Consider the following 24,386-nt stretch of genomic DNA (forward strand, 5'->3'; position numbering starts at 1 on the left):
TTTTTAAGGTAGGATTGTAGGATTCCCACCTATATATATATATATATATATATATATACATGTACAACATACCTGCCTATATATATATATATATATATATATATGGGCAGGTATGTTGTACATGGACAGCCAATGGGTCTGATACCAGTGATGAGCTCGCTGTACAATGCGTCCTTGGGGATCCTGCCATCTTCCATGCAGCTCACATGGCCAAGCCATCTCAGCGCCGCTGGCTCAGTAGGGTGTATTTGCTGGGGATGCTGGCCGCCTCGAGAACTTCTGCATTGGAGATAAGGTCCTGTCACCTGATGCCAAGGATTCTCCGCAGGCAGCGAAGATGGAATGAATTGAGACGTCGCTCTTGGCTGACATACGTTGTCCAGGCCTCACTGCCGTAGAGCAAGGAATTGAGGACACAGGCTTGAAACACTCGGACTTTTGTGTTCCGTGTTAGTGCGCCATTTTCCCACACTCTCGGCCAGTCTGGACATAGCAGCGGATGCCTTTCCCATGTACTTGTTGATTTCTGCATCGAAAGATGGGTTACTGGTGATAGTTGAGCCACTTGAACCACTTCCAGAGCGTGGTCGCCGATATTGATGAATGGAGCATTTCTGACGTCCTGTCCCATGATGCTCGTTTTCTTGTACAGCAAGCTCATCACTGGTATCAGACCCACCGGCCCACCCATGTCTCTGCTTTAAAGACATCTGCAAACGCGACATGAAGTCCTGTGGCATTGACCACAAGATGTGGGAGTCAGTTGCCAGCGATCGCCAGAGCTGGCGGACAGCCATAAAGGAGGGGCTAAAGAGTGGCTAGTCGAAGAGACTTAGCAGTTGGCAGGAAAAAACACAAAAGTGCAAGGGGAGAGCCAACTGTGTAACAGCCCCGACAACCAATGTTATCTGCAGTGCCTGTGGAAGAGTCTGTCACTCTAGAATTGGCCTTTATAGCCACTCCAGGCGTTGCTTCACAAACCACTGACCACCTCTCGGCGCTTACCCATTGTATCTCGAGACAAAGAGGCCAAAGAAGATGTTGTACAGCAGTTGTCAATTGTGGCACAAGATCAAAACAAGGCAAACATGGCAGAAACGTAGCGGTGTGCATCCCCAGACCCATTTCCTGCCTGCCCACCCCAGTGTTACAATGTTATCAGCCTATGCAGTACAAAGTTGTTCCATACCTCACACAAATACTACAAAGTGCCAAGAAGTTGGCAACTAGCCATTAAAATTCTTGAGAACAAATCCTTTCGAGGGTGCATTTAATAGTTTCATAATCTATCACAGAAGAGGGAGCCGTTCCCTTGTCAGGAAGTCCTGGCACAGAGGGCTGGAGGCGGGGTTACTTGGTTAGTGAGTGGAAAGAGGAGTGCCGGACTGTACAGTGGCACAGTGAACCACAGTAGTTCAGACGGACCTGCCGGCTCTGGCAGTTCTAAACTTAGTGCTGGATATTTCAGAATTAACTTAGGCTTTATACAGCTGTGGGGCACAAAATAAAAGCCAGCCGTGATATATGAAAGGGGCTTTGTGCTTCCACAAGCTGTAAATCTATTTACAATGTGGAAGAGAGAATTTAACACATTTTTCTCTGGCTCTGTGCGCACTATAAAGTTGTCTGAGAGGAGCAGGGGCTCTCGGTGACAAGTGCAAATATTTGCTGCAAGATTAATGTATCCTTTGAATATAGTGACAAAAATGGACTTGTGCGTAATAGAGTAAGGTAACATTAATTTACTTGAGCGGGAAAACCTTCATGGAACCCTTTACATTTGGAAACCTTTAAAGAACTATGAATTCTCAAGCCATAACTGGGATTTCAGTGCTAGCTGAAATGTTCAATTGATTTTTGTTTAACTGGTTCAGAGGCTTCAAGCTTTGGGAATTTCTGAAGACAGGATTTATTTTCCCAGACCTCCTCCACTCCCCCTTTTTATCAGCCTCGTTGTCCACTGAAGGAGTCACATTCATGCATCGCTTCTCCCACTGCTAATCACTTTTCTGAGTTCAACAGAGCTCTGAATTCATTGGGTCATGCTGTATTCTCCGAGGCTGCTGCTCTGGGGAGACCTTACAATGTGTGCAGCTGAATGCAGAACTTTGATCGTCATGAGTGGGGAGTGCTGACCCTTAGTACAGGCTTGTTCTTCTGAGTACTGACGGTGTAGGCGGATCATACATCCTGAAGCGATGCAGATATTCAATGGGATGTCAGCTATACTCTGAGGAAGATGGTAAAGCTCTTTTTCAATTTTAAAATGCTGACCTAGAAAAGTTTATAGCTGCATAATTGGCTGGATATGTGACACTTTAAATGACTGAGGACTGCAGTAACATTTCTAAACCTAAATAAACAGTAGAACAAGGTTGCAAGAAATTGTAACTCATTAAGAAATATTCTTTGGAATATAATTCAATATTAGAAAAGTAGAGGAAAGAATGTTTTGTGTATTATGTTTACTGAGCTTTTTATTGACTGCAGATATTCTGTACTGTATTTTTGTCTGGTAATGTTAAAGTGTTATGCTTGCTAATTTTTGCAAAAAGCTGAACATAAGTAAAAAGTGGTGAGTGCTTCTGGCAGACTTGTTTTATGAATAACGTTGGAAATAATTACATTTCAAGATTAATAGATAGTTAATTTCTCTTCAGTATTTAACTTATTATTTTGAATATCATAACGAGACACTAAATGGGAAGTGATTGATTCATCTTTGGGGATGGCTTGTGCAAACCAAAGCTGGTTATTGTCAGTGACTGGTGTAAAGTTACTGTCATTGGTCTTCATTATTGCGTTATCATAGCCCTCGATTTCAAACTCCTTCACCCCCAATTGGCAGGAAAGGGTCAGGTGAGGGGTTACAATCTTGAAAATAAAAATCCTGTCTCCAACCTGCTGCGTTCCTGGCCCCCATAATGTTAATGGCGGAGATTCTGGCCCTCAGAGAAACTGTCTCTAAAAGCAGGCCGGGTCTACTTAAGGTACAAAATTCGAGCCCTGGTGGTGCCAGACTGTAATAATAATTTCAAGCCGTGGGTGTCCTACATGGACTGCAGCCTGGCAGCAGAACAACTGGCCAGAAGTCACCAGGGTAAGTTTTAAAAATGACCTTCCCTTGTGAAGCAGAGTGAGCAGGAATCCTCCCCCCAGACTCCTCATGAAGTTCACGGGCCTCCCTAACCCCGGCCTCCCAAGTAGAAAATACTATTGAGAACCAGGCTGAATATAGAAAGTCCAGAGGGGAAGTGAGAAAGCAAATAAGAGAAGCAAAGAGAGAGCACGAAAAGAGACTGGCAGCTAGTATTAAAGGGAATCCCAAGTTTTCTGTCGACATATAAATAGTAAAGAGTGGTAAAAGGAGGAGTGGGGCCGATTAGGGACCATAAAGGGAATTTATACATGGAGACAGAGGGCAGAGCTAAGATATTAAATGAATACTTTGCATCTGTCTTTACCAAGAAAGAAGATGCAATCCAGGCAGTGGTGTAAGAGGATATACTTCAGACAGTAGAAGGGTTTAAAATGATAAAGAGGATGTATTAGATAGACTGCCTGTACTTAAAGTGGATAAAGCACCAGGACCAGATGAGATGCATTCAAGGATACTGAAGGAAGTGAGGGTGGAAATCGCAGAGGCATTGACCCTAATTTTTCAGTCTTCCTTAGACTCGGGGGTGATGCCAGAGAACTGGAGAATTGAAAACATTACACCCTTGCTCCAAAGAGGATGCAAAGATAAGCCCAGCAATTACAGGCTTGTCAGCTTAACTTTGGCAGTGGGGAAACTTCTAGAAAAAATAATTCGGGACAAAATTAATAGTTACGTGGACAAATGCTGGTTAATTAAGGAAAGCCAGCATGGATTTCTTAAGGGAAAATCATGTTTAACTAACTTACTGGAGTTTTTTGAGGAGGTAACAGAGAGGGTTGATGAGAGCAATGCTGCTGATGTGGTGTACATGGACTTTCAAAAGGCGTTTGATACAGTGCCACACAACAGACTTGTGAGCAAGGTTATAGCTCATGGAATAAAAGGGACAGTAGCAACATGGATACAGAATTGGCTGAGTGACAGGAAATAAAGATTTGTGGTTAATGGATATTTTTTGGACTGGAGGATGGCTTGTAGTGGAGGCCCCAGGGTTAGTGTTGGGACCCTTGCTTTTCCTGATATATATTAATGACCTAGACCTTGGTGTACAGGGCACAATTACAAAGTTTGCAGATGATACTAAACTCGAAAGCATTGTGAACTGTGAGGAGGATAGTGTGGATCTCCAAAAGGACAGAGACAAGTTGGTGGAATGGGCAGACAGGTGGCAGGTTGCAGTGATTTATGACTTTAACCCCTTATAGGGACTAAACAAAATCAGGTATACGTCCTTATGAATCTCTTTAAATATCAGTCATTAATTTGGTGGGGACTTTCTTGCATTGTTTTTCATGCTTTAGCAAAAAGCTGCAAATATTTTAAAAAGTACATTCCACCCCACGCTTGGTCCCTTAATATACTGCAGGCATTGACAGTGCTGTAGGAACGATCATCTATAATGACAACTCCCTCCCAGCCTTTTCCTGTGTCAGTCCAGCTGCTGTGCTCCTCTTAACACCTCAGCAAACAGGTGTGTCCAGGTCTCCATGGGGAGTTCCCATACAGGATACTGAGTCAGACCAAGGACTCATGCAGAGCAAGAATTTCCTAGGTTCCATGCTTTATCTATGATCATCTCAATTAGTAAGGGAAAGGATCCTTCAACTGGTCTCTGCATCACTAATGAGAAGAAAAAGAACTGAAGTGGCTGTATTTTTGGTATTAATAGATGTAAACCTCCACTGAATCAACAGAAACTCATATTGATGTAAATATGTGTTCAAATCTCACCATGGCAGTTTGAGAATTCAAATTTAATTTTAAAAATCTGTAAAAGTGGCCTTGAAGCTATCAGATTGTCATAAAAACTCAACTGGTTCCTTTCAGGAAAGAAACCTGCCATTTTTACCTGGTCTGGCCCAAATGTCTTTCCAGTCCCATGCCAAAAAGTGGTTGATTCTTAACTGCCTTTTGAAGTAGTCTAGCAATGATACCGCTGCAAAGAATATCACACAGTTCAACAAGGCAGATTCTTATGGTTTATTAACTCTTTAGTTATGACCATGAGCATTATATAATGTTGTAGTACTTCTTAACTAAGGTAAAAAGCAGTAAGAATTACTTATTTTACTTCCTAATAATCTGCACTACACACAGAAGCACCTTGGGACATTTTATTAAGTTAAAGGCACTATACAAATACAAGTTGTTGTTGCTTTACCTCTAAATGTAGTTATTATCTTCTGTGACTATATTTATTTGCCTATATTAGTTCACTACACTTAAATGCCCTTAAGAATCCATCTATATTGCACTTTCTTAAGATTTGGTCTAAAGTTTGATTAAATAAACTTACTAGATATTGAATAAAGGGCCTAATTTACTGGACCTACAACCAACAACCTTGTAGGTGCCTTAAATAAAAGCAAAATACTACAGATGCTGGAAATCTGGGCGGCACAGTGGCGCCGTGGTTAGTACCGCAGCCTCACCGATCCAGTGATCCGGGTTCAATTCTGGGTACTGCTTGTGTGGAGTTTGCAAGTTCTCCCTGTGTCTGCATGGGTTTTCGCTGGGTACTCCGGTTTCCTCCCACCACCAGAGACTTGCAGGTAAATTGGCCATTATAAATTGCCCCTAGTATAGGTCGGTGGTAGGGGAATATAGGGACAGGTGGGGATGTGGTAGGAATATGGGATTAGTGTAGGATTAGTATAAATGGGTGGTTGATGGTCGGCACAGACTCGGTGGGCCGAAGGGCCTGTTTCAGTGCTGTATCTCTAAATAAATAAAAACAAGAAATGCTGGAAATAGTCAGCAGATCTGGCAGCCTCTGTGGAGAGAGAAGCAGAGTTAACGTTTCAGGTCAATGACCCTTCATCAGAACCGGCAAATATTAGAAATCTGAAAAAGAAACAGGGAATGCTGGAAATACTCAGCAGATCAGGCAGCGTATTTGAAGAGAGGAACAGAGTTAACATTTCAAGTGAATGACCTTTATCAGAACTGGAATAAGTTAGAGGTGTACCAGGTTCTATGTGAGTACAGTGGCAGGGAAAGGCGGTAGGGGAGGAAAGAACAAAAGGGAAGGTCTATGATAGGGTAGAACACCGGAAAGAGGAAATGACAAAAGGGATGATGGCGCAAGGCAAAAGGGGGTTGGTAATGGAAAAAGAAAAGATAGGTTTAAAGCTGTAAATGCTTACAGGAGAATGATTAACAACAACTGCTGTTGAGAAAATGGGCACAGCAGTTACAATCTGAAATTGTAGGAACTCAATAGTTATAGAGAGATACAGCACTGAAACAGGCCCTTCAGCCCACGGAGTCTGTGCTGACCATCAACCACCCATCTATACTAATCCTACATTAATCCCATATTCTCCACCTTCCCTCAACTCTCCTACCAGCTACCTACACTAGGTGCAATTTACAATGGCCAATTTACCTATCAACCTGCAAGTCTTTGGCTGTGGGAGGAAACCAGAGCACCCGACAGAAATCCACACAGACACAGGGAGAGCTTGCAAACTCTGCACAAGCAGTACCCAGAACCAAACCTGGGTTGCTGGAGCTGTGAGGCTGCAGTGCTAACCACTGCGCCACTGTGCTGCCCCAATGTTGAGTCTGGTAAACTGTATAGTGCTTAATTGAAACTTGAGTTGCTGTTCCTTGAGCTTACATTAAGCTTCATTAGAACAGTGTAAGCGGCCGAGAAAAGATCATAATGGGAGTGGAGTAGAGAATTAAAATGAGAAGCGATCGGAAACATACGTCCCGCTTGCAGACTGAACGGGGATGTTCCACCGAGCGCTCATCCAGTCCTGTGTTTGGTCTTCCCAGTGTAGGGGTTATTGTCCATTCCTAGTTTCCCTTGAGAAGGTAGTGATGAGTCTTCTTCTTGAACCTTTGTGGTAATGGTATTACCTCAATACTGTTAGAGTGGGAGGTCAAGGATCCTGCTTCTTTTCTCTCTCCAGTGCCAATTTGCATAATTGAATCTCATATTACTGCTTGCACTTCTTCTCCAGCTTACAATGCTCCTTTACTTTTTCATCTTGGAAAATTTTCTTCACAAATGATGTTGGCTCTCCTCTGCTGCCAGCCAAGCTATTTCTAAATCTTTTTGTGCCCTTAGTATTGCCATTTCTTTAGTTAGTTAAATTAACCATTTTTTAAACACTGTCTTCTTCTGTAAGCAATATATATTCCACCAACTATCACCAGTTACTGATAGTGTCTGTAAGTTGTGCGTTGCTTATGATCTAAAGTGTTGGGTTACTTTGCTTCTTGTTCAGGCAAAGCCCATAGACCTGGAGATTAACAATAATCCAGTTTATGGTATTGCTACTGGATTAAGTGCACATTCCTACACTCACTTCAAATTGGTACGAATACATTGCAGAATCTCAAGATTCCTCAGGATTATACAACTAATAATTCAAATATATTTACAAATTCATGTACAGTTTTAAAATGCAGAAAATGTAACTAATGCTAAAATAGAGGTGTAAATAATTAAAACATTCAGTTCACTAAGAGCCCCTATCAATTAGAATAGTCTTTTGGAATAAAGTAGGCAAAGTACTACAGCAACAACTTGCATTTATATAGCACTTTTAACATAGTAAAATGTACCAAGGCACGTCACAGGAGCATTATCAAACAAAGTTTGACAGTGAGCCACATGAGGAGATATGTTTAGTTTTTAGTTTAGAGATACAGCACTGAAACAGGCCCTTCGGCCCACCGAGTCCGCGCAGACCATCAACCACCCATTTATACTAATCCTACACTAATTCCATATTCCTACCACATCCCCATCTGTCCCTATATTTCCCTACCACCTACCTATATATATATATATGGAACAGATGACCCAAAAACTTGGTCAAAGATGTAGGTTTTAAGGACCATCTTCAAGGAGAAAGAGAGGTAGAGAAGTTTAGGCAGGGAATTGCAGAGCATAAGGCCCAAGCAGCTGAAGTCATGACCACCAAAGCTGGAGCAATTAGAATTGGGTATGCTCAGGAGGCCAGAATTGGAGGAGCACAGCTATCTTGGAGGGTTGTAAGGCTGGAGGAGGTTAAAAAGATAGGGAGGGGGCGAAGCCATGGACAGATTTGAAAACAAGGATGAGGATTTTAAAATGGAGGTGTTGTTTAACCAGGATCTAATGTGGCACTGATGTGGTGAATGCTAACAGTTCAGACTTCTCATGCCCCTTGGTAACTGAACGTTGTATTCAGTTGTATCCCTTAGATAGGGAAGTTTATGTGTAAAATATGAGTTAAGTACTCATACAGCAATTTCATCTGATCAGCTTTCATTAAGAAGCAAAGGACAGGAGATAAAGGAGGCTTTTATCCACCCAGTTCTGTTGAAGTAAGAAAAACACATGAATTTGAAATCTTTTATTAAACCAATATGTAACAGAATAACAGTGAACACTTGGGAGAGTGTTTAGCTATTTAACTCAATTGCACTTACTCAGTTTTGAAATACAGTCGTAATTAAATCATCTTTGAGTCTAACGTTGCATAATGATGACTTTCATAGAAGTAATTCTTGATAATGAATTGATTGGAAGGCACCAATTGACAAAGTCTTATTTTAACAGGGGTATTAAACCATTATGTTAGAGATTAACACCTATGCTAAAATAACAAACAGGAGAATTTCATACAAACGTGTTTGCTAATTTAGGCTGTAGTCATTTCTGGGGTTTTGTTTCCCAAAAGTAATTTGAACAACCTGGAACTTGGTTTTGATGAGTGCCAGTGATACTATTGTGCTTGCCACTTTGCAGTTCCTGATGGGACTTTTATGGTGCCAGAAGGAGTTACCCTATTTTGTGTTGGGTGGAATATGTTCCAGATGCTTAATGTGAAAGCTATATATAGATAGTGTCATAGTGACTTAGCCACCAGGAAGTTGCAATAGACAGAACCATTGAATGTCAGAAGTTTTCCAAGTTCAGCTTAATAGGATGCATGTTTTTCCTTGAATGGGCTATTTTGAATAATGCCTTCATATAAGTTGACTGGGTGGGGGATCCTTCTGCAGCCACCTGTCTTGATGGATTTGGTCCCGTTGAGGTCCAAAATGGAAGGAAAGCCCAGGAACAAATCTGCAAGATCATGCTTGTTGATGATTTTGATCCATCATCTCCAGTTTAATAAATAACAATTGTGGAGTTCAGGGTTAATTTATTATCCACACCCAATGCTTCCATAGTGCACAGCTCACTATGCACATTTAGTTCAGATCTCTGAAGGCAGAAGGGCAGGTTAATAGGGTGGTGAAAAAGGCATATGGGACACTTGTCTTTATCAAATGAGGCATAGATTACAAAAGCAGGGAGGCCATGTTGGAGTTGTGCAGGACTTTGGTAAGGCCACAGCTGGAGTACTGTGTGCAATTCTGGTCACCACATTATAGGAAGGATGTGATTGGAGGCGGTGCAGAGGCGATTCACCAGGATGTTGCCTGGGATGGAACATTTAAGCTATGAAGAGAGGTTGGATAGGCTTGGATTGTTTTAGCTGGAGCAGAGAAGACTGAGGGGTGACCTGATCGAGGTGTACAAGATTATGAGGGGCATGGACAGGGTGGATAGGGAGCAGCTGTTCCCCTTAGTTGAAGGGCAGGAGGTTTAAGAGGGATTTGAGGAAGAACATTTTTACCCAGAGGGTGGTGACTGTCTGGAATGCACTGCCTGGGAGGGTGGTAGAAGCGGGTTGTCTGACATCCTTTAAAAAGTACCTGGATGAGCACTTGGCATTTAAGGCTATGGGTCAAGTGTTGACAAATCGGATTAGGTAGACAGGTCAAGTGTCTTTAATGCATCGGTGCAGACTCGATGGGCCGAACGGCCTCTTCTGCACTGTATTATTCTGTGATTCTGATGAACTTTTTTTGTGATATGACTGCTGTTGCTCCTGTTTTTGTACAAATCACTTAATTTGTATTGCTATTTGCCTTTGACAGTAGTTAGATCCCATTTTAAAAGTGTGCAAACTGTAATTACTTCCCAGGAGCCAGTACCCTCCACAATGGCTGGCATTGCTCTGTATTGGCCAATGGGAGCATCCTCATCTATTTGGGAAGGAGGTGAGATTTCAGCTGCTCAAGCTGATGATAAAAACAAAACAATCTCCTGTACACCTCCACAGTGAGCTATTTCATATTTATTCTGCAGGAGATAGCAATGTCAGTGGTGCTGCCTGACATCATGGCTGGGATTTTAGACCTCCCAAACGAGTGGGCTGGTGTTGGGGGTGGGGGTGCGGTGGGGGGGTGTTATAAAATTGAGTGGGAGGTGGGGGGGCCGTTCCCAACCCCCTTTGCCCCCGTTGCAATTTTACACAGGGGTGGCGATGGTGAGAAATGAACTACCCACCCCTGGCCAATCAAGGCCCTTAATTGGCCAATTAACTGGCACTTAAGGGCCTCCACCCACCGCCGTGGGTATTTTACCCTTGGCTGGTAGGCTGCTGAGGCCTCAAAAAGTACACGGTAAAATTAGGCGTCCTTCTTGTGGGCTGGTGGGGGTACCTCCTGATCGGCAACCCTGTGCCTCATGGAGGGCCTGCCCCCCGAAGCCCCAACTGCCCCAATGCACAACAGTTCCCCTGCCCCTTAACCGACCCCCCCTTGCCTCGCTGGGGCCAGACCGATTGTCTCCGATGAGGCGCTAAAAACTTACCTTAGTTCCGGTGCTGTCCTTCATCTTCCTCCTGAAGCTGGGTGTAGTCCCAGCAGTAGCCACCACTCCCAGTGGTGCTGCTGGGACTAACAGCTGCTGGCCCGCTGATTGGCCAGCAGCTCCATTAGGCAGGACTTCCTGCCTCAAGGAAGTGGAAGTCCTGCCAAAGACCAATTAAGGGCCTGGGGAGCGAAAAATCCCGCCTGGCTCAGGTCCGGCAGAGGCCTGCTCGCCACCGACTTTTCGACCAGTGGACTTGCCTCCCCGCCTAATGAAAAATTCTGGCCCTTTTTGTTAAGAGATATATACTGTCTCCAGAGGCTAAAATTGTGTCTTGTGCATCACCAATTTGTCACCAAAATGATGGGTGTAGCCCCAGACCCAACAACCTCAATAGCTTCTAGGACATAATGGTTTGCTTGATTAAGCTACCATTCAACTCAATATGACCCCCCCTTTCATTACTAGTGCACTGTGGCTATTATATGTACTATATACAGGATGCACTGCCGCAACTCACCAAGTTAATTCCACAGCACCTCCCTGCACTCAAACTTCGATTATCAACAAAGACCAAAAGAGCATCACCTTCACGTTGACATCCAAGTCTCACACCATCCTGAATTGGACATATATTGCTGTATCTTCATTACCATTGAGTCAATATGGAATTCCATACCTAACACTACTGTGGGAGTTCCATCACTTAAAGGACTACAGTGATTAAAGGAGAAGATGCACCATTAACTCTCAAGGCAGCTAATGATGTGTAATAAATATGGTCTTGCCAGTGTCGCGCACATCTATAGGATAAGGGGTTTATAAAAGAAGTCTAGCCATCCTTACATTTTAATTTTGAAGTGTCTTTTATTAATTGTTTTCTGTTCATCCTGTTAGTTACCTTGCTTCACTCTGGTCTACATATCCACTGTCTTAAAATGCAGTTAGATAGTAAATAAAAGATACTTCTTAGAATTTGTTACTATTGCGTAGAATGTGCTTAAAGAAAATAAATCCTCCAAGCAGTGAAGATCAGTAATTTAGTTGATTTTGGCAGCACAACTCACTCAACATACTGGTGCAAAACATATTGGGAAGGAATGGACTGCCCATGGCATCGAGCAGCCCATCTAGCTTATCACAAGAAAGACAGTGCAGTTGGCCAGCCATCCATTTTAATTGCTACTCACAATCGCTATATTCCAGAACAAAGCAAGAAGGTGCAGGAAGCAAAATGGAGAATTTCCATTAAAACAAATATAAAAGATTGCTAAAACCGTATTTGGAGCAATGCCATCCCCATTTTGGTCAGAAAGGGCATTAGAAAAAGGATCAAAGGCAATAAGGAACAAGTCTTAAATTAGAGAGAATATAAGGAAGCTGAGGAGGAAGGCAGAAAGCATTTGATTGAAATGATGAAGTATTGCTATGACTGAGGTGGGAGGAGTGCACTGTCTTTTCTAGTTCCACTACACCACAGGTCACAACATATATTTAAATATTTGCCCAGTTACCGATACGGTCAATCATAGACTCGACTGTTTATCCCAGAAGAAGATACACCAGCCAGGTTTCTTTAAAAACAGCAAAATTATCAGTTTATTGTGCAAGACATAACCAGTAACAGAGCAAAGCATTAACACACAGACTGAAATATGAAAGTTCCCTTTTACCTTAGCCCCTAACATACAAACACACACACACCGGTTAACCAGAAAAAATAAAGATTTGCTTTTAGGGTTCTGTTACAAAAAAAGACAAAAAAGAATACTTTGGCCAAATCCTTGCTAATTCCTGAAGAAAAAAAGAGAAGATATGGAAAGGTTTTAGTGGTCCCATTTTTGGTTTGGCATCCCAAATACGTGTAGACAGTAATCACTGTGATCTTTGGAGCAATTTGTTCAGGTGGTGTCGTGGCTTTATCTGGCAGGCTTTTCCAGCATCTCAGGAGAATTGTTGCAACGGGGGTTTCAAGTAGACCTTTCAGGATGAATGTAGCATCAATTTCTCTATTTATTACACTTGCTTCCAAGTGCTTCTCAAAGAGATGGCAAAACTGGCAGGTTTTCAAAGAGATGGAGCAGGCTGAGCTGGGTGACTGCTCTCCTGATTTTAAAACTCCCACTGAAAACACTGTCCATACCCCAACTGTCTGCCCAAAGCGAAACCAAAATAATATCACAAGAATCAAGCCTCCTGACCCCCATAAATCTTGACCTGTCACTTCTCCGTAAGCATCTCCCTTAAGGCAAAATGCTCCTGCTGGGTATTTATCTGAAGACAGGTGACTCCCAGTACATGTTGTTTGCAAACAAGACCTCTCAGTCCTTTCAATGACCTCAGTGAAAAAGACATCTGTGTAATCCTTTTCAGTTTTCCCAAATAAAACACAAGTCCTCAAAATGTAACAAAAATTGGAAGTACTTTCATAACAGTATCAAAATATGAGTATAGGGGGTACCCTGAATTATTCCTAAAGGCTTGAGCAGTCAGGATGTTTAGATCCCATCTGACATTTTTGGAAGAAGATTGGGAAGATTAACCAAGGCAGGTCGTACAGCACTTGAGGTGTACTAAGCCCATCTGTTGCTACCCACACACATATGTCATAGATCCAGAACTAGACAGCTGATGCGTTTGGCAATGTTATCTACCCCCATTGATAGTTCTGAACAAGGACTTCATAATAGGTGGCCAATCTGCTACAGTTGAGCTCATCCAAACTCTGTTGCCTGCATTCTAACTTGCGCCAAGTCCCATTCACCCAGCACCCTGTGCTTGTTGACTTATGCTGGTTCCCTTATGCCGCAATTATAAAATTCCCATCCTTGTTTTCAAAACTCTCCATGGTCTTCCCCCACCCCCAATCTCTGTAATCTCCTCCAGTCCTACAGCTGTCTGAGGTATCTGTGCTCCTCCAATTCTAGCCTTTTGCACATCCCTGATTTTCATCATTCCACCATTGGCACGTTTGCCCTCATCTGTCTTGGCCTTATTGTCTGGAAACCGCTTCGCCTCTCTACCTCTCTTTCCTCCTCTAAGATATTCCTTAAACCCTACATCTTTGACAAAGCTTTTGGTCATCTAAACTGATATGTCTGTTTGTGGCTTGCTGTTAAATTTTGTTTGATAGTGCTTCTGTGAAGCATCTTGGGACATTTTACTACATTAAATGCAAGTTGTTGTTAGTTTTCTCCCACAGCTAAAAGTGGAAGTTTCCCCCATTGTGTTTTATTAATATTCAGCAAACTATTAACTATTCTGCTGTTTCCATACTTGGCACGTTTTCACTTACAGGAATGTAAAGAAATGCATCCAGGAAAATGATTAACAGTATAGATGAAAAATGAGGAAACATGAGCTGTAGACAGGAAAAGCTTTCTCATGATCTATGAGCAGTAACCTAACCTGAAGGTAGTTAACGTTCAGGGAATGGCTGATAAACACAGATAAGGTTGTTGACTGACTGACACTGTAGCAACTAGATTATGGATTTTTCTCATTGGAATCACATTTTGTGCAGAGAACCGTGAGTTTGTGTACATTTCACGGCTGGCCCCTTGAGTTAATGCTTGTTTGAAGTATTGCACTGCCCTGTCCTACCCTCAGCTCCTTCTCTGAGTCCATGACCCCATTCTGAGACTTGTGTGCTGGGAGTTGATTTATTCATGTCTCTCCACCTCATGAAAAAAAATGGGCAGTCAAAATGCTTTTGTATAAATAATTTGTAAAACTATCGTGGTAGCATTTTGAATTGGAGTTTCCATTCACTGGGCTGTCTTTGAAAAGGTCTATTTCCTGCAAAACCCAAGTTGACTGCTAGGGAAATTTTGTGCTACAGTTGTGGTGTGACTATTTCCATCATAGATTTAGTTATAATTCTATTTCTTAAATAAATAAAAATGCTTTTCGTTTTGTGCATCTCAGAGGACTGAGCCAATGATGGTTCTCCACGGATTGATAGGATTTGAACTTGCATTTATATAGCACCTTTTCACATCATCTAGATACCTCACAAAGTGCTTCCCAATCAATGAATCACTTTTGAAGTGCAGTCACTGTTATTAAGCAGGGAAACAAGGCAAATAATTTCCCAACAAGATCCCATAAGCAGAAAATGAGATAGATGACCAGTTAATCTGCTTTTGGTGACATTGGTTGAGAAACAATTTGTGAATTTGTGACCGGTAGATCTGGAGGATCTCCTGTTCTTTTTGAATAACGCCATGAGATCTTTTGTATCTCCCTGAACAACCAGAAGAGGCACATTCAATGCTTTATTTGAAAAATGGCATTTCCAACAATGCAGCAATCTCTCAGTTTTGCACTGAAGTATCAGCTGGGCTTAGTTTGGAAGTGGGGTTTGAACTCCAAATATTAAATTCCCAGTCTCAATGTAATTTTCTCTGTATGGCAGTGTAAAATCTGACACCATTATAGCATGATTCCAATCTAACCATCTGATCTGATCCTTCCTCATAGATTACAAAATTTAATGGCATTGTTCCAGGAGACATTGGATATATATCTTGAAGTTGGTGATAAACCTAATAGATAGACAGTGAGCAATGCTTCCTCAAATAATATTGTGACACCGGGTGTAATTTTGCTTTTGGGAAAAGCGCAAGGCTTAGTTTAAGGAGATTAGTGAATTAAGGTTCTTTAGGTACCTTGGGTTTCCAAGACTTTCAGCTGATCAGGATGAGCAACACTAGAACAGTATTGCGCAATAGAGATTGCTGACTAGCTACAGGTGTGATTGCAGCAACACGTCTTTCGTCATTAATTCTATTAGAAAACGCCCAACAGGCACTCACACAGTACTGGTATATGTACTTCAGATTGTGTGTGTTTACTTAACAAACATCTATCATCATTTAATAATCAAGGAAGTAAAGCACTCACAATGATTAAAAAACATTTGCACACTTTGTCGCCTTACCATTTTACCAATAAATGCACAAAAATGTTAAAGTACGTGCCGTGTGAATATTGAGATTACATGCCCAATGATGGGACCTATTAATCATTTTTTATTTATTAATCAAAAATTCAATTAGTCATATTTGGATTCCCAATGAGCAACATGTAGCTCATGCATAACAAATTGGACACCACCGCACTGTGCAGCAGTGTTAGCAACATTGTGCAGATTTCAGTTTCTTTAATGCTCACAAAGGTGATTGCATCAAGTGCATTCAGGCCAGCTTATCAGATCTGGAAATGAATGCCATCTTGCAGAGGTTTACTGTTCAAAATCATATGTGTCTGCCAGTGCATGACAGTTATGGTGAAAATAAAAGCAGATACTTTTAATGGATTCTGCTTGTATTAAGTAGAATTTTGGCAACCACCACTCAAAAAGTAGAACAGGACTATTGATGCTTTCTAGTGGTCCCTTAAAAGACAGTGAGAATTCCATTTCATCTTCCATGTTTCCACATTTGACTTAAGAAAAGGATTTTATTTGGGATGTAATGAAATTCTGTAAAATATGGACACTGTATCAAGTTAGCATTCATCCATTAGCATACCATGCCTTATTGTATTTTGATTCATTGAATTCACCAACCAACTCAGTTTAAAATGTGCATTAAGTAGACATTTCAAATGTCCCTGTAGAAGGTAAAAGTGTATAATGGTCGCATATAAAACTCTGCTGACATTTAAAAGCAATACAAGCACAATGCTTTGTCCTGGCAGAAAGCGTTCTTCAATTTGAGGATTGCTGACCAGTTAGATTGTGGGATTGGTATTCCTAGATATAAATGTTTCTGTATTTGCAATTCTTGACAAACTGACATGGAGAAGCAGCCAATTTTTAAAAACTTTCTCAAGATATTATTTCATTTTTAAACTGTTTCCTCTGCTCACTTTATCCAGCAATTTTTCAGCATTTTTGGCATCTCCTCGAATCTCATTTCTGTCCATTTTACCTCACGTCTCCCTGTTATCATCTATTGTTCCCCGTTGAAACTCAAGGGCACACCTGTCTCTGACTTCTCTTTCCAATGTTAGTGCCAGATTTTCGAATTCAATTTTCAATCCTAAAAAAATGTCTATACTTCAATTCAGTTTGACATGCCTGCAGCTAACATAGTTTCCTTGAATCATTTGCTTGGTATCTTTTACTTTGAGTATTGTTGAAAATAGAGACATGTTGTCGAAGCTTTTCGTAAGCAAACAACTGTTTCTACCTTTTACTATTCTGCTCATTCTGCCTGTGCCAGTGAAGCAACTGATGTTATGATGCTATTTCAGCTGGCATGGAAGGTTTCATACAGCACCTTTCTCCTATCATATCTTGTACTGTACTTTGATTCAATCAGTCTACCATTCAATTGCCTGATAACAATTTTTCCTATCACAACTGAATAGTAGTAATGCACTGTTTAAGCTGTTTAAAACAAAATAAATGGGTTAATGCCTATATTAAAATAGCACACATGGGCTGAATCTTCAGCGCCCACCGCCGACATCAGTGGCGGGCAAATAAAACAGCAGCCCGCCCGTGCAGGCCGCATGTCGTGGGCCGCCTCAATCTTCTGTTCGGCGGCTCATGTAAATAGCCGAGGCGGGCGGTGGGCGGGCGGCCCCTCTCCCCTCCACCCCCATGCCTAATCACATTGAGAGGGCTGGCTGTCCGTCCCTGGCAATGGCATCAGTTGCCTCTGCGCATGTGTTGATGCCATTTTTAAAGGGCTTTCAGCCCTACTGGGAAATTTAAATATTTAAAGGTAAAGTAAATAAAAAGAAATACAGACATTTCTTCTGCCCCTCTCCCCCCCACCCCCCCCCCCCCCCCCATAACAATTAAATTAACTATTTGCCCTTTCCCCCCCAAACCACTTACCTTTACCATTTGACCTTCCGGCCCCACCCCCCAAACTGCATAAACTTTAAACTACAACTCTTCCCACCATCCCCTACACCGTGATGTTAATTTAACCCCGTTCCCCCCCACCCCAGCACTGATAAACTTACCTCCTCCCACTCTTCACCAGGGTGGCATCTTGTTTCCCTGAACACGGATCTGAAGGCATGAGAATGCCAGCCACCGGACCAAAGGTTGCAGCAGGACATCAGGCAGCGATGTGAGCTTCATTAATTAATTCATTTAAATTTCTTTAAATATTCGAATGGGGGCCCAGTCGCCCAGTGGCGGGGGAGGGGGTGGGGGGGGGGGGGGAGTGGGTGTGCCACTACAAGGCCTCGCCACCGGCGGTAATATCGGGCCGGGCCCTCCCGGAGGCATCTTCAGGCTCTCCTGCCACGGAACCCATGCCTGGGGGAGAACAAAATCAAGCCCAAAGAAATTTTACACAAAAGTGTTAACCAGTGCATTATCAGAAGAAATTAAACATCTGGCAGCCTGATACAAACTAATCCAGCATTTTTTCAGTTCATAGGCTCTGTAAACTTGCTGCCAAATGTAACTTTATTCAAAAGCTGTGTCAAATAAGAGGTGATCTTATTGAAACATATAAGATCCTGAGGGGAATTGACAGGACGCTGAGAGGATATTTCACCTTATGGGAGAGACTAGATATAGGGGACACAGTTTAAAAATTAGGGGTCTCCCATTTAAGATAGAGATGAGGAGAAATCTTATCTCTCAGAGATTTGTTAGTGTTTGGAATTCTCTTCCCCAAAAAGCAATGGAGGCAGCATCATTGAATATTTTTAAGGTTGAGTTAGATAGATTTTTGATTGACAAGGGAGTCAAAGGTTATAGCAGGTAGACAGGAAAGTAGAGTTGAGGCCACAATCAGATCAGCCATGATCTTATCAAATTGCGGAGCAGGCTCAAGGGGCTGAATGGCCTACTCCTGCTCCTAATTCGTACTTTCATCTGTAACTGTTATCTTATTGTCTATCCAGACAGTACCACTTCTGGTTCCACACCAAAATTGTCTCTTGTAATCTGTATGAATCAGCAACACAACTTGCAATTAAATGGCACCTTTAAATGGGCGGCACAGTGGCGCAGTGGTTAGCACCGCAGCCTCACAGTTCCAGGGACCCGGGTTCAATTGTGGGTACTGCCTGTGCGGAGTTTGCAAGTTCTCCCTGTGACTGCGTGGGTTTTCGCTGGGTGCTCCGGTTTCCTCCCACAGCCAAAGACTTGCAGATGATAGGTAAATTGGCTATTGTAAATTGCCCCTAGTGTAGGTAGGTGGTAGGGAATATGGGATTACTGTAGGGTTAGTATAAATGGGTGGTTGTTGGTTGGCACAGACTCGGTGGGCTGAAGGGCCTGTTTCAGTGCTGTACCTCTAAATAAATAATATAATAAAACATTCCAAGGTGTTTCACAGGAATGTAATCAAACAAAAATTGACACCGAGCTGAATAAGGAGACATTAGGACAGGTGACCAAATGCTTGGTGCGGTGGGGAGGGGGGTGTGAAGGAAGTTGGTGAATGCACAAGAAGCCAGTGTTGGAGGAAACTGTGCTCTCCAAGGATTGTATGGCTAGATGGGTTTACAGTGATCGAGAACAATGAGGCCATGGAGAAGCTTTAAAATAAGGCATTGCTAGACCAGGACCCAATGTAGGTCAGTGATTACAGAGGTGATGGGTGAATGTGACTTGGTGAGAGTTAGACCAGTAGTCTTTAGCACTCCAAATCAGATGCAATTTTGGGCAGCGGGCCCAGATGGAGAGATCCTAGGACCAAAGTTAATGTGGCATTGGGCTTCGTCAGAATAAATAAAGACAGCTATGGGTGTCAATCAGGGCAACCGAGCAGCTCACCTGTCTGGGCCTTATGAAGTTCAGCCTGCATCAAGGCCCGGAGCCAAATCAGGGAAGGGTGGGAGGAAGTGCAAGGGTGGTTACACATGTAAGGAGAGACAAAACGATAGGGTGATTTGAAAACATTATGAGAATTTTAAAATCGAGGCACTGCTAGATTAGGAGCCAATGTCGGTCAGTGAATCCTGGGTGATGGATGAATGGGATTGTTGTGAGTTAGTATATGGACAGTTTTAAAAGAGCTCAAGATTATAGAGAATGCAAAGTGGGACTGCTGGTGGGGCTGCTGAAGCCTGGAAATGCTAGTCGGTGCTGCCAGGGCCACCTCTGGGCTGCTAAATTGGTTATCGCTGTGCGATTTTGGGTTTATAAAATGGGCACAACAATGTTATATTTATAATCCTAATATTTCTTTTGAGAAATACAAGCATTTGTTAAATATAAATCCCTTGGTCTTCCGATGGATTTCTTCATCCTCTTGTGATGGGAACAGGCTACCCAGCAACAAACAGTAAATGAAGAAGGTGGGTAAAAGGCTTATAACAGCGTTGAACAGAACTTATTAAAACAAAGCTGTTAGTGTTTGGGCTACCAAAGGCATTTTCAGCATGAAAAGCATAACAGTTTCCAACAATTCTGTGAGGAGAATTTTTATTTACTCAGTGGATTGTTGTCTCTTGAGATCTGCAGCAGGGTTCTCTATGCAATGTCATTAATTAAAACGCTGGCCTTTTCCACTACATTCAAAGACTTTAAACATGATCTTTGGATTCATTTTCTTCACACTGAATGAACCCATTCACATGGAAACTCAGGCTTCCCAGGTTAATTCAAAAAGACTCTTTAATTTAGTTTATTCCCTGTTTACACTGCAGACTATGTTTTCACAGGGGAGTCACGGAAGTGTAGTTACAAATCTATAAGACCTTAGTTATTCTATCTTCAGCAATTTGCAAGAACAGACTATTGGGGAGAAGGAGTAAATGTGAAATGGGAAGAAATGTCTCACAACCGTCTATTTTACAGAAAGCAAAGTATTTACTCAGCAAACAAAGTCTATTTTAACAATACACTGCAGCAAACAGTCTACAGAGTCTATTTAAAAGGAATGTCTACAAACTATGGCAAACAACTCATGCTAAATGCAGCAATGTCTTCCGATAAAAGCAGGGTGGTTGATTGTTGCAGCAAAATGCAATGAGTGGAGGATAGTTACATAATACATTGATCATTTCTCCAGAAAAATGTAGTGGGCAAAGGATAGCTACATACAAATTATGTGAATATCAATCCCAGTCACTTACAGCAATGATTGACTCCAGTTGTGTTTGATGGGGGAATTTACCAATTTTCGCCATTCTCATAGGGAATAGTGGTGTCACTATATGCAGTCCTAAAGTTGAGATGCCCTTTCTCTAAGAACCCTTCGAGATGTTACAATGAGAACTCTGCCACTTAATCCCCATGCTACATATACAAAAGAACAACAGTAAGGCAACTACTATAAAAGCCTCAATTACAGAATCATTAAAATTGGTTGAATCTATTCAATTGAATTGGAAAAATATACTATAACACTTGCCAGTTAACTTTTCTTGATATCTCTGTCAAGACATGCTAGCAATTCTTAGCATATTGACTTAATACTGGAATGTTCCAACATCTGCCATAAACATGACAATTAATATCTGCCACCAACATACACTGTAAATTATTTTCATCATTTGTCAACATCATTAACTTCTATGTTTAAATTAAATGCAGGTTTAAATCCAAACAAATAGTAAAGCTGTTGCATATTCTAATTTCTTCCTGATCTTGATTAACAATAATAATTAAGTGCCCCTCTGCCATTACATCATCTAACACAGCGAACAAACTATTGAAACACCAAAACCAGTCAAGGACAATTGTACAGCTAATAATATCCTGAGATAAGAGCTTGCTTTAAGATGGTATTTCAGGCTAATTTGATTTGACAGAAAGAACAGATCAATTCCCTGCTTTGTTTACTTTCAAACCCTTTCATCAATCACTCAAATCTTTTTGGCAAGACAGGGAAATGCTGAATGAAGTGCTGAGGCAACATGCAGGTACATGAGAAAATAGTTGACAAGCTGTGCTAGATTCAAGCTGTGAGTTTCTGTCAACCACAAATATAAATATTTTAATATATTCTTTGTGTTTAAATACTATGATTTTCTGCTTTCATAGAGACCTTTTATTCCAGATCTTAATCCCAGCAGAGCTGCAGCACTTATGTGAGTTATGGGGAGGGACCACAAGGCTGGTGTGGTTCCACTTATTTTAATGAACTTTAAACCTTAGGCAAGCCTTGGAGCTGATTTGAAGCTGCCTGATCCAAAACTGTTTCCTGCCAGTTGTATTTACAGCAATACGAAGCTTTGTACAAGACAATAATTAAATGCACGTACATTAAATCGGCTAAGAGCAAACAATGGTTGTGTAGTCCTTTGGCTTTACTATAGTTTAAAAGATTCTTTCTAATCACTTTGCTAAACAGCTCTGTGAAATGTCATCTATGTTATACTTACTTCACTGAACATCATCTTCATATAATTAATTATGGTGTTAAATATTTTTTAAGAATAGCAATGCTGGTGAAGATGCTCTGAAGGCATTTGTTCTTGAGCCTATATATGTTGATGTAGGGGATTTGATGGCAGATTTATTTTTGCTCTCTGGGTTTGTTATAGTGTGACAGAAAATAAATCTCCTTGGTGGAAAAACTCAAAACCAATGGAGAACAAAAAATGTTACATGTAGTTACGTGCAGATGCATTCATGAATATTTTCGCTGGTTGGTATCCCTAGTAAAATCGTTAAGTGTAATCTTTCCAAACAGTGGAAACCTCCATGAATACATGTACCCATGTTGCTATAAATAATGACTGCACCAATCTTTTCCACCTACCACCCAATATTCATAAGTGTTGAAATGCTTAATGTTTGTTGCAAATTTATTTTTACACACTTAACAGAAAGCTCAATGTGTTGGTTACTAATTTTCAGAATCATGGACTTGTCAGAAAATCCACTGACACTCTAGTCTAACACTTGTTTTTAATATATAGCAAATCTTGACGGCAAGATGAAAGGTTAGGTATCACACCAATAAATCAATCTAATAAACTTTTGTTTCTGTCTTGTGAATCTAAATGAGAAACGAAAGGGTAATTTTTATACTGCTGCTGTTAATAACTGATTTGTTTGGCTGAGATTAACTCACCATTGCATGTGCTCATGATTGGCCTGTTATCTTTAATGGGCCATGGTAGTGATAGATTTTCTTTGTAGAAGAGCTGCTGACAGGCTAACAGTGAAATATCAGTGCGCACACCTATGTTTTAGGTAGAGCACTCAAAGCATTAGATCAGATTAACCTTTGGTCTGTTAAATGACATGCAGTGGGCTGATGTTCAACACCAGCAGCTGGCCTCCTAATTCACTCCCACAGATTTATTGGAAAAAACTATAGAGTTTCATTTAATTGAACTTCTTTAAATGTCCAACATTGTGCTGGATTTTCAGTGCCTACTGCCGGGGGGTGGGGGAGGGTGATAAAAATGTGGGCCGTGCGCCGCTAAGCCGCCGTGGTCTACCATGCAGCGGCTCATTTAAAGACCTGGGTCGACCCCCCAATCACATGGAGGGGGCTGCCTCTGCACCATGGAGCCTCGCCAATGCCGGAAGGATCGGGCCGGGCCCTCCCGGCCTCAGGCTCCATGGTGGGCCACTGCTGGAACAATATTCCAGCCGTACCCCCCCCCCACCCCACCCCTGCCACAGAGCCCGATGTCGGGGGCCCTATAAAATCCAGCCCATTGAATGTGATAAAGGAGGGAAACATGCAGAATATTTAATTTACATCAGTGAGTGGGGGAAATTTTAGCCCCAAAAAAATGAGTTGGCATGGGTCGGTTGTGAGGTTAAAATGTTAAAAATCTGAATCCCGATCCCAACCTGCCCACTTCTGATTTTAACGGAGGGGGAATGCGAGGAGGGCCACCAACCTCACTCCCAAGAGGAAATTAAAATGTTATAATGAGGCTGGCAAATTTATTTTTATGCACCATTTTAAATTTAGTTCTGCACAGCCAGGTCTCCTGAGCGTCAGAACAACCTGGTTGCTATGGGGTGGCAAAGACCGTTGGATGCAAGAGGTAAGTGCCTTTCCACTTATCTGCTGGATCCAGTATGCCAACCTTGTTAAGCTCTCAATTGGAGTTCCAAACCTTCCGATCTCCTCATGACCTCCCACCACCGAGGCCTCTGACCTCTGCTCCACCGAAGGCCTCCATTCCCCCCTCCAGAGCTCTGATCACCCTTATATGAGTCAGGGTTCAGATCCACCTGGTCCTGCAGTCTCTTCTCCAGTATTCCTCACCAGACTGAGGCCAAGCCTGTCAAACAGGCTGACGTCCAGGAAACTGCCAGTGATGTCACTTGCAGGAATTAAAGCTTCACAGTATGTGGGGAAACCTGGACGTCTAGGTTCCCTGTGCACTATCTGCACCCCCGCCCCACCCCCACAATCCCTTGCTCTTGACGAGTCAAAACATTTAAATTCGCCCTGAGTCTTACTAATGCTATTAGTTAAGAGGTTGTGCATTAATCCATGTTGTTTTTGCTTTAATCACCACTTTCCTCTTCTCCTGAAATTATTGACTGAAGATTGATTTATATTTACTGGGCACTCTATGATATTATGCTCAAATGTCCATTATTAATGCGTGAATTTTGACAGTGAGAGTCAGCAAGCTATTCAACCACAAAGGTGTCACAGCCAAGCCCAACCC

The 24,386-nt window shown here is 41.9% G+C and overlaps 1 protein-coding gene across 3 annotated transcripts in view; it reads left to right on the top strand.

The window, feature by feature from the left end:
- Positions 1 to 1,454: 1,454 nt before the first annotated feature.
- Positions 1,455 to 24,386, top strand: part of LOC137378062 (pleckstrin homology domain-containing family G member 4B-like) — a 186,210-nt gene continuing 163,278 nt past the window's right edge. For all 3 annotated transcript variants that reach the window (XM_068048123.1, XM_068048124.1, XM_068048125.1), the window contains exon 1: positions 1,455 to 2,242. In XM_068048123.1, coding sequence (XP_067904224.1) covers positions 2,240 to 2,242 — 3 coding nt within the window. In that variant the 5' untranslated portion in view covers positions 1,455 to 2,239. The remainder of the gene's footprint in view (positions 2,243 to 24,386) is intronic.

Source organism: Heterodontus francisci, chromosome 16 (genome assembly GCF_036365525.1).
Source record: "Heterodontus francisci isolate sHetFra1 chromosome 16, sHetFra1.hap1, whole genome shotgun sequence".
Classification (NCBI taxonomy): Eukaryota; Metazoa; Chordata; class Chondrichthyes; order Heterodontiformes; family Heterodontidae; genus Heterodontus; species Heterodontus francisci.